This window comes from Ctenopharyngodon idella, chromosome 17 (assembly GCF_019924925.1).
Source record: "Ctenopharyngodon idella isolate HZGC_01 chromosome 17, HZGC01, whole genome shotgun sequence".
NCBI classification, from domain to species: domain Eukaryota; kingdom Metazoa; phylum Chordata; class Actinopteri; order Cypriniformes; family Xenocyprididae; genus Ctenopharyngodon; species Ctenopharyngodon idella.
Window position 1 is genome coordinate 9,041,515 of NC_067236.1, and position 16,495 is coordinate 9,058,009.

The 16,495-nt window shown below is 33.7% G+C and overlaps 1 protein-coding gene across 1 annotated transcript; it reads right to left on the reverse strand.

The window, feature by feature from the left end:
• Positions 1-691: 691 nt before the first annotated feature.
• Positions 692-11,838, reverse strand: tmem26a (transmembrane protein 26a). The gene is made up of 6 exons (XM_051868574.1): positions 11,289-11,838; positions 8,760-8,856; positions 8,082-8,159; positions 6,775-6,983; positions 4,738-4,817; positions 692-3,478 (listed from the first exon to the last, which is right to left on the reverse strand). Exons 1-6 carry the CDS (start codon positions 11,477-11,479, stop codon positions 3,171-3,173), a joined length of 963 nt encoding a protein of 320 aa, XP_051724534.1. The 5' UTR covers positions 11,480-11,838; the 3' UTR covers positions 692-3,170.
• Between the last annotated feature and the right edge of the window lie 4,657 nt (positions 11,839-16,495).

Below are 16,495 nucleotides of genomic sequence, written 5' to 3' on the forward strand. Positions count from 1 at the left end.
AAGACTTAAAAAGTCTTAAATATTTTTTGCTGAGTTTTTTTAAGGTCCATTTTAATTAAATGTTTAAGTCATCTGATTGATCAATCAGGTGTATCAATTATGCAAAATGGTATTAAAATTATGTGTAGAAGTCGTTGCTTTGTTATGAGATAGAATGTCCGGAAATTCATTGTTGTCATTCAGAGTAACAATATAAAGTGACCATTTTGGATCAAGTCATGCAGTCAATATCATTTTACAGGATGTGACATCATTCAGACACCTGCAAAGGACCACATGGTCGTGAAGCAAAGTAACTAACTGTCTTTTAACTATTTGAAAAATTCATGTTTTCACTTGCTCATGCGCATGAAACATCAGGTCATTTGGTACAACCTCTACAAAACATGGAAAATGTTGTAATATTTTAAAAACTTGTACTAAATATAAAATGTTTTGCTAGCTAGATATCAGCCTGTTAGCATTGTTTATAAATATCATTCAGTATAACCAAAAGTGTAATTTGGTAAAACCGAAATTTTGGTTAAACCGAATGACTTTTTTCTTGTAAAAAAATGTCAAAAGCAGTGTCAATTGATTATAAAAACCACAAAATCTCATTGTTAACACTTAAAAAAAAGGTCAAAATTAATTATATCTCCATTATGTTTTTTTACACTTTTAAAAACCTTATTCGTCAGTGACCCACATATTCTTTTATTGGTTTGAATTATTGTTTATTATCTAAAGACATTGTTTTAAACCAGTTCAGAACATTGAAAGAACATTACATTTTATTTTATTTTGTTATCTTTATTTTGTTATTTTACTAAAAATGTATAAAACATTTTCCATTCCATTCCATACAGATACCCTGTACTGCTGAGATAAACAGGGGTTGTTCTATAGCAAATGTGTCCATGGGTTAATATATTGTCAACAGAACTGTACTGATCTACTGTGAATCAAAGGTTACAGTGCAGGTCTCTGTGTAACAGGGATTTCTTTACATAAATACATATAAATATACACACGTATAGTAGGTCAAACTGTCATGGTCATCCATTTAAATCTAAATTTCTTTGTTGGTATCCTGTTTTTTTTTGTGTGGCTGTTTCCTGTTTCCCCTGCTGGATAAAAATAGAAAAATCTATTCTCATGAAATGTTTAATGAACTAATGTGTTTTCCTGCTTTGGGGATTTGTGTATGTTTCAGGAACAACCTGATGATGGGGATAGACATAAACACCAACCCAGTGTGTGTACTTTGAAGACACGCAGGAAACTCAAGAGATACTGTGTGAGAAAGGCGTGATGGTATGCCTCATTTTTCCCCACAATGTTAAAATAGCCATGAAAACCCAAAGGTCAGATATCCAGCATAAATCATCCCACATACATAAACATGAAGAATCCAGCTGGACACAAACTAGACAAATTATTTATTTTAATAGGTTCACAAACACAAGCTGGTTACTGCTGTGTTCATGTTCTGTAACTATCTCTGGTTAAATTGTAAGTTACATTGAAAGGCTGATCTAGGAACTGTTGTAAAGCAACTAAATGCTCTCCACTAAAAAGCAAATAATCTCTGCCTGAGTGACTCAAAGAGTCTGGTATCAGAGAGTCATATCTGAATGCCCACTGGGAGAGTTATCTTGCATGAGCAGACCCCTTTTAACACGCATGTATGCAACAACAAATGCATCTTCCTCTTTGAATTCATAAGACACACACGTGCACTGTTTTCTTACTGTTTTTGAGTCAGAGAATCTTATTTGACTGGTATACAAACATTAAAACAGCTCAATAAAAGTAATATTTTAAAATTAGGAACCAAAGAATGAGTGCCATAATCTAAAATCTACTATTTGGTAGTACATAACATATTCAAAATATATCAAACTGTTGTCACTCATAAATGTGTTTTTAAGCAGTGTAAGCCAGGGGTTTTCAAACTTTTTAGATGCCATGGACCCCTAAATATGATTGCCCTGGTGCGAGGGCCCCCATCCTAAAAAGAGCTATAAAAAAAGACCTAAAAAACTATATATTTTCGTGTATATATAAAAAAAAAAAGACCAAATTTATACTGTGAAAAATTACTATTATAAATATGTGTAAATTGTTATTTGGAAGATATTCAGTTCATACATTGTTTTTTTTTGTTTTTTTTTCCTACTCACTATAGTACTGTACTGTTTGATGTATAACAACATTTAATATGTTTACATTTAATTAACATTTAAATTAAACTTATTTTAATTTGATGTACTAAAATTGAAAAAAAATAATAAAAACTATACAGACAATAACTAATGAAAATGACAAAAACTTTAAAATGAAAATCGAAAACATAAAAATAAAAACTAATTCAAAATATTAATACAAACTATAATACTATCTCAGCTGGGTCCGTGTATCATTCCTTCATTTATGATTTGATTTAATATTGAAAGCAGAAAAATGGGAAAACAACAAATAAAAAAATAAAAAAAAATTGATGAAAAAAAAAGATTCTTAATTTTTACGTTCAGGAGTAGAAAATTAATAAACAGCTTGTATATTCCATCTCTACATGTGGGGGGGAATGAAACACCCCTATCCACTGATTGGTCAACCAAAGATCAAAACGTGCCATTGTCAGTTGTTCCTCAGTATCTGTTCCTGCGCAACAGAATAATAGTCCTTCAGGTGTAAACAAGGCCTTGCATTTGATCGATCGGATCACAAGTGAACACGACGCTAAATGCAGATGTAAACAGGGTCTAAAATGTTTTGATCATTTTGATCCACTTCCAGAGGTAGTCAAAAACGCATTCAACCAAATTGCTTTCATTGTGTAAACATTCATGTGGTCGAATGTGTTCGAACAGCCACAAAAGAGAGAAGGGTCTGTCTACGTCACACCTCTGCAACTCACGCCTACAAGTTACGCCTTCCGTGAAGAAACAAGCGTGGATGTCATTGAATAAAACAATCTTTTGCAGTAAATTATTTTATGTTTTATGAATAAAATGTTTGTTAGAGGTTACTTATATTGCTTTCGGATCTTATGAAGTATGAAATAACAGCTATTAGTAAAAATAAATAATACAATCAAATGATCAAAATGATCAATGATTTATCAATTATCAATGAATTATCAAAGTTAAATGTTCATTTTAAACTTCTTTTCTTTTTTTTTCCCTTCAGACCTCTCCGGTAGATGATGGTGGTGGTGGTGGTGGTGGTGGTCTAAAGTCTTGACAGATGACAATGAGCCTGTAGAGGTTGAGGACGACCACTAGGAAGTTCTTGATAGCAAAGAAGACCAACATCTGGTGGAACACATCAAACAATATCATCACAATAAGACGCACCACAAGAAAGGGCCCATCCTGGATAAACAAACTCTCCACGATGTTCCAAATATCTGTACTGTGTCTTGACAAGAGCAAGTTGCAACAGCCTTCTCCAGCCTTGGGCTCATCTGGGTTCTGCGGCCGAGATGTCACAACTGTAATATACATGAAAGAGAGAAACAAAAGCTGTGGTTTCAAACTTTGTATTCATCAAAGAATCCTGAAAAAAAAACAAGTTTCCACAAAATACTAAGCAGCGCAACTGTTTTCAACAATAAGAAGAAATGTTATTTGAGCACCAAATCAGCTTATCAGAATGATTTCTGAAGGATCATGTGACACTGAAGACTGTAGTAATGACTGCTGAAAATTCAGCTTTGCCAACACAGGAATAAATTACAATTTAAAATATATGAAAAAAGAAAACTTGGTGGAAGTGCTCCTAGTCGACAGTGTTGTAGCAGTAATTATGTCATCATGTTTTGTATGTAGTTCATGTTGTCACTATTTCAATAAAAAGTTACCCAATCAGGAGCTTGCTCTAGAATTCGCGTCTGTTGTGAAGTGAATTTCACGCGCGAATGAAGCGAGTAAGCGAGTAAGCTTGAAAAATGTTCAAGCGTCCAACTACGCGCGAATAGCGCGATTTATTCGCAAGTCGTGTCTGGTGTGAACGCCCCATGACTGCAGAGCATTTTGCTTGAAATCAATGACTATAAATGTTTACCTTTTTTTTCCTTTTAAAGGGAACCCTGGTGTTAAGACTTGTATGGCTTAATATAATGTAAATGATGTCTGTTACTGAAATATGTAGTAGAAAATGGGCGATTTTAATTAATTATGTGTTTGGAAAAGAAAGTTATGTGCCTTTCTGGGTGTTTTTAGAAAACAAAACAAAATATATTTGATTTTACTGACACATCATTTTAAAGAGCAGTTGAGCATTGTAAGTTTGCAGAAATGAAAAGTCAGCTGCGCTTACGGAAAAGGGTTCAAAAGATCCAAGAAAATCCACCCTTTCTTCTTTCTATGGGGTTTGGTAATAAATACATGTACTGTAGCTGCCAAAACTCTCATTCCTCAAAGGGAAACACACATGGAGCATACCTAAACTAAAACACATGCTGTTGATCTACAAATGACTAAAGCGCTGTCACACTACTCTGAGTTGCAACCCAAACCTCTAGTTTGTGTGAGATCCAAGGGTAAGATAAATACTTTTGATGGAGCAGGATGAAAGATTCATGATATCTGAGCTTCAAACTGAACTTACACAGGACAGCAGGGTTCTCATCCAGTCACTTGAGGGATCCTGAACCATTTTATAATGGCAATAGCTTTAAATATCTGTGACGTTTGATGGTGGGATGTTAAAGAAGCACATGTTAACACAGTTAAATATGTTATCACAAACCTGCCAGGTGCAAAGGAAACTGCAACATACTCCACGTCCACACTGCCAAGATTATATACACCAGCTGATGGTTGTTTTCCCTATAACACAAAGTGAAGAATTTGTTATGCAGATTTGCACAAAATAATGTACTAGAATTTATATGTGAGTCTATCTTCTAACTTAAAAATCAGTAGGAAACTGACTGGCATAACAGAAAGCAGATTCTGAGACAGTTAACTCTGAATATCTAACAGCCCTATTCTCAGGAAATGGGTAATTTGTGTTCACATGACTGATATCACTGACAGGAAAAAACAAAGATCCTGAATGTAGTCATATATGATTGATTCAAAGGTATTTAGTGCGTAATACAAAAGAAAAAGAAAAAAATACTTTTATAAAGTTGACTTACATGTCATCCTAAAACTTTATGTGGATTAAATATAAATACATAAAAATAAATAAATAACATATAATACTTTGTCTTTTTTTCCCCCTAAAATGCTTTAAGGATTTTCTGAGAAAATGACATTTTTCTTTGTCCCTCATAAATATACTGTACTGTCATTGTCTTCAGTGTCACATGATCCTTCAAAAATCATTCTAATATGCTGATTTGATGCTCAAAAACATTTCTTATTGTTATAATTACAGTTGAAAACAGTTGAAAGTGTTTAATATTTTTGTGGAAACGGTGATATTTTTTTCAGAATTCTTTGATGAATTAGAATTTCAAAAGAACAGTTTGAAACAGAAATATCTGGGTAACACTTTACAATAAGGTCTCATTCGTTAACATTAGTTAATGTATTAACTAACGTGAACTAACAATGAGCAATACATTTGTTACAGTATTTATTATATCTTTGTTAATATTAGTTAAATAAAAATAAAAATACAGTCGTTCATTGTTTGTTCATGTTAGTTCACAGTACATTAACTAATGTTAACAAATACAATTTTTGATTTTAATAATGTATGAGTAAAATTTGAAATTAATATTAACTAAGATTAATAAATGCTGTAGAAGTACTATTCATTCTTAATTCATGTTAACTACAGTTGTTAACTAATGAAATCTTATTGTAAAGTGTTACCAATATTTGTAACATTATAAATGTCTTTGCTGTCATTTTTGATCAATTCAATCCTTGCTGAATTAAAAGTATTAACTTCTTTAAAAAAAAAAAAACTACATTTCAATGGTAGTGCACATCAACAATAGTATATGAACTGGCATTCAGTTAAAGGGTTAGTTCACCCAAAAATGAAAATAATGTCATTTATTACTCACCCTAATGTCGTTCCACACCCGTAAGACCTTCATTCATCTTCAGAACACAAATTAAGATATTTTTGATTAAATCCGATGGCTCAGTGAGGCCTGCATTCAAAGCAATGACATTTCCTCTCTCAAGATCCATAAAGGTACTAAAAACATATTTAAAACAGTTCATGCGAGTTCAGTAGTTCTACCTTAATATTACAAAGCAGCGAGAATACTTTTTGTGCGCCAAAAAAACAAAATAACGACTTTTCAATAATATAGTGATGGGCCGATTTCAAAACACTGCTTCGGAGCTTTACGAATCGAATCAGTGACTCGGATCTCCTATCAAATGGCTAAACTGCTGAAATCACGTGACTTTGGCGCTCCGAGTCACTGATTCGATTCGCAAAGCTTCGAAGCAGTGTTTTGAAATCGCCCCATCACTATATTGTTGAAAAGTCGTTATTTTGTTTTTTTTTGGCGCACAAAAATATTCTCGTCCCTTTATAATATTAAGGTAGAACTACTGAACTCGCATGAACTGTTTTAAATATGTTTTTAGTACTTTTATGGATCTTGAGAGAGGAAATGTCATTGCTGTGAATGCAGGCCTCACTGAGCCATCGGATTTAATCAAAAATATCTTAATTTGTGTTCCGAAGATAAATAAAGGTCTTACGGGTGTGGAACGACATGAGGGTGAGTAATAAATGACATTATTTTCATTTTTGGGTGAATTAACCCTTTAAGCTTTTGTCTATTGACTAAGAACAGAAAGTACCCACTTGACATCAGAGAGTGTTTCACTAGTGAATTCCAGAATGTCTGCTGCCGTGCCAACAAAGATCAGCAAAAGCTGTGACAGCTCGTCACGCGTTACTCCTCCCCCTAGTGGGAGGAGCCACTTTCCAAGAATGAGAAGAATAAGCAGAACTTGATGAAGACCGAGAATCCAGTCATTCGGACAGACGGAGGTGAGCATGTGCTCCAGGTGCTGAAAGACACAACACAATATTATTGTCACGTTTTGTCTGTGTTTGAGTTGGGTTTGTCTGTGTTCATTTGTTACCATGGTTTTTGATTTGCCCTCATGTGTCACACCTGTGTTTAATTAATCACAAGGTTTCGTCCCTAGTGTTTATCCATTTTTATAAAGCCCTCATTTTCAGTTAGTCTTTGTCAGATCTCATCTAATATATGTGGTTGTTCTGTTTGCTGTGTTTATTATCTTGCCATTATGAGTAGTGTTATTTTGAGTTTATTAAAGAAAACTGCTTGCAAATAGATCCTGCATTTATTTTCTGTTTTTTTTTTTTTTTGCAACCCTTGCTGACAATTATACAGACAGATATTTATAAATTGCTAAATACTTCACACAACTGAAAATACAGAGAAATAGTCTCTTCAATCCCAAGAAACAGAAATGAATCTCACATGGGTATGAATCATATTAGTAAAAACAAGGATTCAGCACTTTGGCATTTACATTCAGACTGCAAGTTACTTTGGATAGAAGCATCAGCTAAATGGGTCATTTGTATTTTGTTCAAGATCAAATTTGCAAATGAAAGAGAAGGAAGGCAAGAAGAGAAAAGATCAAGTTTTCCTGGTCTCTGGACCCGCAGAGAGTAGATAATAAGGTCCAATAATAATATCTCATCATAGGATTGGAGGCAGAATGAATAACCAGTATAATAAAGACTTCTTGCTAGAGCCTTTAAATTCCCATAAATGTCAACATGCATTTTGGACATCCTCCATGAAACATAACAATGGCAACGTTTAAAAGAACTCCCACCAAAACCAGAGCAGAAGCTGATGGGATGGCTGGGGTTTACATGTTGTGATATATCATGATTTCTTCTATTTAAATCTGAAGTAATGTTATATTTTAATTCTAGAGAAAGACAGAGGAAGTGAAAGTAAAGACAAAGGGATCCATTTTGAATTCTGCATTCTGAGGAAAACCGTCACAAATTGGTAGCACATGTGATAGATTACAGTCATTTCATTAGTCATATTTTTACAGTTTTACAATAAACCATGAATTAAAAACCTAAATAAACAAACACATAATAAGTATCTAGATTACCTTTAGCGTTTCATTAACCATAGTGCCATTTGAAGGCAATATGCTCTTGACATTATCCCAAGAGTCCAGTTTCCTACACTGCCAGACACAATAATTAGAGTTTAATGAGAGGAGAAAGACACTCAGAATATCACATTATATTAAATATGAGCATAATAAAGCTACAATGACTTCACAACAACATATATACAGGGACAGTCCACCTACAAATGAAAAAAAGAAGATATTTTGAAGAATGTTGATAACCAAACAGTTTTTGGTTCTCTTTTAATATATGAACGAAAAAATATAGTGGAAGTAAATGGGAACTGAAACTTATCAACATTCTTCAAAATATCTTCTTTCGTGTTTAGCAGGAAAAAAGGGTTGGAACGACATGAGGGTGAGTTAATGATGACAGATTTTTCATTTTGGGGACATTAAAGTTGTTGTCCTCACTCAAAAATGAATCAGAATCAGAATAAGAATAAAAATGTGAATAAAATAGCGTGTTGGTTATTGCGCATGTTTAGGATTTTCTCAAAAAAACATCTTTTGCATGTAAAGAAAGTCATACATGGTTGGATCAATATGAGAGAGAATAAACAATGCCAGATTTTTTTTTTTTTTTTAGGTGAACTGTCCCTTTAAGAGAAAAACTGAAAATTTCACTGAAAGAATGGCTATATAGAATAATACCTGAGGGTTACTGGCTTTGTTTTTCTGATGATGCAACTCTAGAATCCATATGGACGGAATAATGCTGATGAGGAACAATAGGATGGCTGGAGAAAACCTGAAAGATGACAGAAGATGGTTGCATCATTTTTACAGAACATACACAAATACACTTACAGAAAATTAACTGGGATGATGTTATCTATTGTGTCTATTGTATAAGTTTCTTTCAAGTGAACTAAGGTTAAGGTCATTGCTAGACACCACTCAGATTATACTAGACTAGCGTTAATTTAATTTAAATCTATGACGAAAAATGTTCTTTGACGACACATGACCAACTAAAAGAAGAATTTTGAGAGAAGATTCTTGTTTTTACCAGTTTTCATGATGTAGAGAGTGTTAATTTATACGATAAATAGCCTATTACAAATCAGTACACTAGATGAGGTCAAATAAATTCATTCATTGACATTCTCTTGTTTTGTGAAAGTGCATTAATTCTGATAAAATGTAAAAATAAATTTCTCAAATGACAACAATCGTTGCGGTTATAATTTTGAGCAAAATAATTGTGATTATCAATTTATGCAGCATGACGAAAACGGTAACACTTTAGAATACTGTTCCGTCTTTACTGAATAACTACACTGGAACAAACACACTATTAACATTCTAGTTACTACTATTAAATGGATAGATAGAAACTCTGATTAACAAATCAGTAATAGTGCTTAGTTGAGTGTGGTAGTTCACAATAAGCTAATCAATTTTTTTCATACCTCCCAGAAGACTACCAAGAACTACTATATACAGGTTCAAAATTAATGTTACTAATGCAAAATGTTTCTAAAGTGAAGATCATGGTAACCCGCAAGTAATGACTCTAGTATTACCAAATCCTTCAGAAGGAATATATTATTTTGCTCAGTATTGTAAAGTGAAAAGCACGATAACTCCCTAATATTGACTGAAGACATTGTAAGCTTTTGAGGGTTTTGTAATGTTTTGGATAATAATGACTCAAGTGTTACTAATTATCAGTAGTATCAGTTCCTTCTGAAAGAAATAGTAAGACTTGCATCATTACTATCCAATACTTTACAAAAACTTCAAAAGCTTAAAATGATTTCAGTCATTACTAGAGAGTTACCATGTTTTTCACTTTAGAATACTGATCCAAATAATTAGTAGTTCCTTCTGAAGGACGTGGGTTACCATTACCTTAATTAATTATACATTATGCATTATTCATATTAATTATGAACCTATATAGCAGTTCTTAGTAGTCCTCTGAGAGGTATGAAAAAAAAAATAGTTGTTATTGATTAGCTAATAGTGTAAATTATAAATAATTATATATTAATAAATATCCTGACGCATCCGAGCTTTATAATGGCAGTGAGCGATACCAATGAGTATGAGCTGCTGAAAGTGCTTCTATCCACATCCATCCATCATAAACGTGAACTCCACATGGCTCCAGGGGTTAATAAAAATCCATATTTAACAAGTCATGAAGTAAAATATTTAGCTTCCGCCAGACTGCCTTCCATATTCAAGTTACGAAGACAGTGTAAACTGGCGTTGCGTCAGTTACACTTTTTCCGTAAGTTGAATAGGGAAGGCGTAGGACGTAGCATAAGCATGCTGAACTGCGAGAGTTTTACGCTTTACACAGGCGGTCTGGCGGAAGCCAGATACTTTACTTCATAACTTAAATATGAATATATTTTTTTACACAAACGCATCGCTTCGCTTCAGAAGGACTTTATTAACCCCCCGGAGCCGTGTGAAGTACACGTTTATGATGGATGAATGTGGATGGAAGCACTTTCAGCAGCTCATACTAAGCATAAGCCATAAGCCATTATAAAGCTTTGTAAAGCATTATAAAGCCATTATAAAAATATCTCCGAGATTGTTTGTCAGAATGAAGAGAGTCATATACACCTAGGATGGCTTGAGGGTGAGTAAAGACACTACTGGTGTGCATCTTGAGACAAAACAATGGCATTGACATATTTTAAGATATGTCAGTGCAAGTTGCTTTTAGTCAGAACAGTTCAAACATGCATTTTAGTCTGGGACTAGGCTTAAGCCTTGTCTGTGAAACCAGGGGTTAGTCGACTAAAACATGACTAAACAAAAACAGGACAAGTATGATAAAAAGCACATTTGACACAGGACTAATTGTCAGCTATAGAAAAATAGCTGACAAAAGTAACCCTATTTTCACATACATCCTTAACTCTCAGCAGTAACAATAGGTCTAGCAGGATGTTGGTGAGGGGGAGGGAGGGAGTGAGGAATGTCAATAACTTTTTAGGAACATTTAATTAAAAATATAACCGAAACCAATTGTCTACTAAAGAAGTCAAATAAAAGCCACATAAACACAGATATTCAGCTCCAAATATATTGAACAGAAGTTATTTGCATCGAGTGTGAATCCATCCAGCAGAAAATGATCAACAGCTGTTGGGAAGATCAGTGTATCTGTCAGTACTGTAAATCGTGTATAATTATCTGTTTGAAAGTGTCACTCACCATTTGTAGTCTTGCCCTTTCCTACGTCTTAAAGTGATGATCATCTCCACGACCAGAGGAAGGTAAAGGACAGTCAGTAACCAGTACATATTGTCATTCTTCACCGTTTTCACTCTCCAGACGCCGATGAGAGAGACCAGAATGAATAAGGACCTGGTTATGATCGCGCACACGAATTTAACTAAAATCATCTTAAAGACAATAGTGTCCCGGGTTTGTGCGATAAAGTGCGCTTTAGAGAGTCCACTTGAGTCTCCAGTTTGTGTTGAATCCTCCCACCAGCGTCAGTGTGTGAAATCACTTACAGAGGTGAAATGTTTGTCCTGAAGACACTGCTGGAGGAACCCTGAAAGATTTTGTATACAAGACCTTGCAATTTAAAAGCAGGCTACGTTTAGTGGATATCTGGAGTCTGTTTATTTACAGTTTAGCAGCGGTTTTTTTTCTTTTCTTTTTCTTAAGCTCCTCCAAGTAACGCTTACTGCAGAGCCGAATGACGTCCACCCATTTAATGGGACATAGTCCAGCCCCACCTATCTGGACCTAATGGGTGGGGTTATGTTTAACGATAGGGTTATGGGTAGGATTAGGGTGTGGTTGGACCATCTAGCTCCACCTATTATGTCCAGCGAGGGGGAGCTGGACGTCATCCATTGGCTTTGCAGTGAGCAGCCCGTTTCCCAGCCCTGTTCCTGGAGGCACACCAACACTGCACGTTTTGGATGTCTCCCTTATCTGACCGATATAGTTTGGAGTCTTTACTATCGAGCTGATGAGTTGAATCAGGAGCATTTGATTAGGAAGAGTTCATATTGGTGTGCCTCCAGGAACAGGGTTGGGAAACACTTTTTTCAGTGACAAAGGAAACATGTGAAACTTTATGTGACCGATAGAGGTCAGCATTAACTAGGTATTAATATGGGCCAGTAAAGTACACATATTTGTATTGTTTTCCTTTAAATTACGGTAAGATAAGATTATTTAACTATAATCATTTAGCAGTGTGGGAAACCGAGTGAGTATCGTTTCAGTTCTACCCCGTTTAGTATTGTTAATCAAATTACCCCCTCCCCTCCTGTGGTGGTGGTGGTGGTTGTTGTCATCTCATAAACAGCCACTAGAAAAGCAAAACACCAATAATTTATTACAATCAATCCATTATCCATAATTTAGTACAGACAAATATGAGCAACACAAAATCTTTTAAAATCACGAGAAATCAATCAATGATTTTTTTAACTTCTGCCTTAAAATATTGCTATCAGTCATTGTGGTCAATCAAATCTTGTCTGTAGCATAATTTTCCTTTTCAGTGCTTTAAGGTTTAATGAGAACAATGCAGTGAATATTGCATTATGTCAAAATTACAATACAGCATATTATACAATTTATTGTAACATATTATACAATACATACTATATATACACTGTATATCATCTGTCATTTCACATATAAAATATGTGAGAAGTTATATGTTCAAATAATAATTAGAAGAAGAAGAACATGCTTATAGGGCACAATAGAGAATAAACGTACATTCATTTAGCAAACATGACAAATGGTGAATGTTATAATGGTAACATTATAAGTGCTGCAATACAAAGCTAAATTTACTGATGTTTTTAAATGTAATATTTCAGGATAATTCAGCTAATAAAACAGTTCAAAGACAAAGTAAAAAAAAATGAAACAATTCATCAGTCTAATACAACATCTGGAGAAAGTCTGCTGTTATTGTAATCTTTTTATTTTTAAAGCTGCCAAACCATTGCACCATGTTATAGGCTACATCCTGGTATTTCATAAAACCCCATATATGACAACGGTATCCATAAAGCAGATAAAATATTTATACCATATATAAAAGGAATGCTTTTGTAGAAAGCACTATGACAGATCGTTTGTGTACCTTCTAAGAATCACTCTAACTTAAAAAAGTGTTCACATTGTATAGCAATATACAGCATATTTATATAAACATATATATATATTAGACATTTCATTTATGAAACACTGAGTATAAATAACATATTTGAGAGAAGAAATCTATACAAGCTATATGACTGCACTTTTTTTGGAGCTGACAGAGCCTTGAGTGATGATTTCTATAAACTGCAGAGGCTGCATTTCTGACTCTTTCTCTGCTCCCTTTTCCCTGTTTTTTTTCTGTCCCATGTTCTGGGATTCTGTTTAACTGTCGTTGTTTATGACAAACATATCCAGAAGGTGCTGAAGTTACTACAAGAAACAACAGACTTACTCCCACTGCTGCAGCTGCTAATGGACTTAAAGGTCCATCAAAAGTGACCTTCCCAGGTCCAGGTCCTTTAAAAAGAAAAAGGCAATTTTCAGTGAGATACAGAGCCCAGATTTAGTAAAAAAAGTCTTGTTCTTCAACATACCAACTCTGTAGAGATGAACATTCACCACATTTCTGGTCCTGCTAGTGCCTTTTTCACTCACAATGAATGTGCCAGAGTCAGCTGATGTAATATTTCTTAGGATGAGAGAGTTGTTTTGTAGCAGTGTGCGGTTACGGTTATGCCTGGCACATGTTAACTGACGTTTCTCTACTTCACATACATGTACAGTGTAGTTCCCACCATCTGGCAGAAAGCTCAGCGTCACTGGAGACTCATTGGGCAGAGGGAGCTGAAACTATGACCCAGACGTTATGTTAACTCTGGACATTTGCTCTGATAGGAAGAGAAGGCACTTTATTATTAAGTATAAATTCACTAACAAGATTATTTCATGACAAAGTGAAAGCATAAGTGCAGTATTTGCTAAACAATGCTTTATAAGCAGTTGTCACATAGTATTAATCCAAAACCAAACCCAAAAGTCTTTAATGAACACGGAGAATAACACTCAGAAGAATATAGCACACTACACAATAACCGACAAAGGAAATAACCAAGCAGGGAGTAAAAATACACTGAGAACTAGACGAGACACAGCTGGGGATAATCAGTAATTATATACAAACATAACCCAGGAAAATGAAACAAGGTTACTAAAACAAAACAGAATATCATTACAGCAGTATGGTTGCTGTTATCTAAAACTATTAAAAAGCTTTTTTGTTATTTGAAATAAAGCTGAAATATAATAATCTAAATATTAGATTAAAAACTAAAACAAAAATAAGTTTACTCTGAAACACTAAAACAACTAAAACTGAAATAAAAATGAAGCTAAATAGAAATTTATGAAAATGACAAAAGCACAAAAATTACTGAAACAAACTAAAATTGAAAATATAAAACAAAAGCTAATTCAAAATATTAAATACTAAAATAACAATGCTGAAAAGTGTAAGAGAAATATTATTTTATGTGTTTTCAATTAATGTCACTTATACATGTTTTTTTTTTTTTTTACTTACATGTTACAGAGATTACAGAGATAAACTTGGAGTTACAGAGGTTTCCTTACATAACTTTTAATCATCAAAGATACATTTTGTTTTTGACATATATACATATATGTGTGTGCAAATCATAATTTTTATTCTATGTATTGAAAGCAGACTCTATACCGTTATTGCTACTCAATATATGATACTTTTGACAGAGGGATAAGGGGATGAGGACAAAGTAATTGTTCCTAGTGAATGTTGAAGGGTTAGTTCACCCAAAAATGAAATTTCTGTCATTAATTAAATATCTCAAGAGAGAAAAGGCAAAGAACAGACTTTTCCCTTGGTACTAGTATTGTTTGTTACAGTTTTTTTTTTTTTTTTCACACCAAATCTGCAAAACCATCCACTAATTCTCGGCCTTCGACTCAGTTTTCAATTTCATACAACACTTTTTGCAAAACACAACACACAATTCTCTATGTAGGCCAACACACAAAAATCTAACAGGAAGTATCTTGATTTGCTTTTTCAAACACAACCATTGTTTCTGTCCAACTACACATGGTTGATGGATTTCTTTTCTTTCATACAGTGTAATACTGTATTCACAACCACAAATGCTTACAGTAAAAAAATAAAGTTTGGTTTCAATCTTGCTTTCGTGTTTATCGTGAATTTTTCAACATCTCTCTGCCAATAACTTTCAATCTTGTACAGAAATTTACACAGGAGCTCATGAAAGAAGAGCTTTAGGTTTTGAATAACTGTGTGTATATGATATTTCCAAAAATAGTATATTATGGCAAAGGTATTTGCAACATAAGACAAATGTTTGCTTTTGAGATGTGTTTGTGATATTTTGAATGCAGTGCTTCATTTTGCAAGAGATGTGAGGCATTTTGCATTTTGTGTGCAATTCTTGGATTTGTGTGTAAAGTTTTGAAAATGCATGTAAGCAGTTGAAAAAAACTGTAATATGAACATTTGCCTGTGATGTGGATGAAGTGCTATGGCCAGATCCAGCTAGGCCAAGAGATGATGATTAGGTGTTTTTTCTATTATTATTATTTTTTTTTTTTTTTTCATTTAAAATCATGCTTTTGTTTTGTCTCCACAAATGTTTTTGTTCGTGTAATATATTGTATTTAGAATATGTTCTGATTTTCAGTGCAAAATGTAACCTTTGAAAAGGCATGGATGTATTGAATGGTTTTACGATGTGGTGAGAAATAAATATTTTCAACAATGTGCAGTACTGATCTTGTGTGTTTTTGTTTGTTTGTTTGTTTTTTTGTCAATATATTCATGTACTTTACTCTAACAATATCTCTGAAAAAATCAAACTCAGACTATATCATTAGAAAAGTATAAAAGTTTCAAGTGTTTAAGATTGAGCACAGCAGTGTGTAAATGAATCAAACAGAATCAGAATGTATGAACATGTGTGTTCCGTACGGTGTCATAGTTGGGTTTTGTTAAATTAGTGTAAAGTTATGAATGAAGTGTTTCATTTTGCAAAATAACTGAGGTGTTCTGCTACTTGTGTGTGTGGATCTGTGAATTGTGTGTAGTGTTTTGACAAAATGAGCCTTGTTTTTAAAATTCTGCTTAAGCAATCGTAAAAAACTGTAACCAGAATATTGATTTAATATGATTATTTTAATTTTCTTTGTACGTTTACGTATATATCGCTTTGTACAACATGCCTACAAGTATATATTTTGACAGCTAGACAAAAGTAGCAAAAATTTATAAATATGTAAAGCTTAAACTAAAGTGATTGTTGGAGAAAAATGATCTCAAAGATTGGTGGGTATACAGTACATATACACACACAGTATAG

Excerpts from the sequence above, each read along its gene's own strand:
- tmem26a (XM_051868574.1), bottom strand. The coding sequence starts at position 11,479 with ATGATTTTAGTTAAATTCGTGTGCGCGATCATAACCAGGTCCTTATTC. Across the intron at positions 8,857-11,288 it reads AAAGGGCAAGACTACAAATG|GTTTTCTCCAGCCATCCTAT; the intron begins GTGAGTGACACT and ends GTCATCTTTCAG. Across the intron at positions 6,984-8,081 it reads TGGTTAATGAAACGCTAAAG|CACCTGGAGCACATGCTCAC; the intron begins GTAATCTAGATA and ends TGTGTCTTTCAG.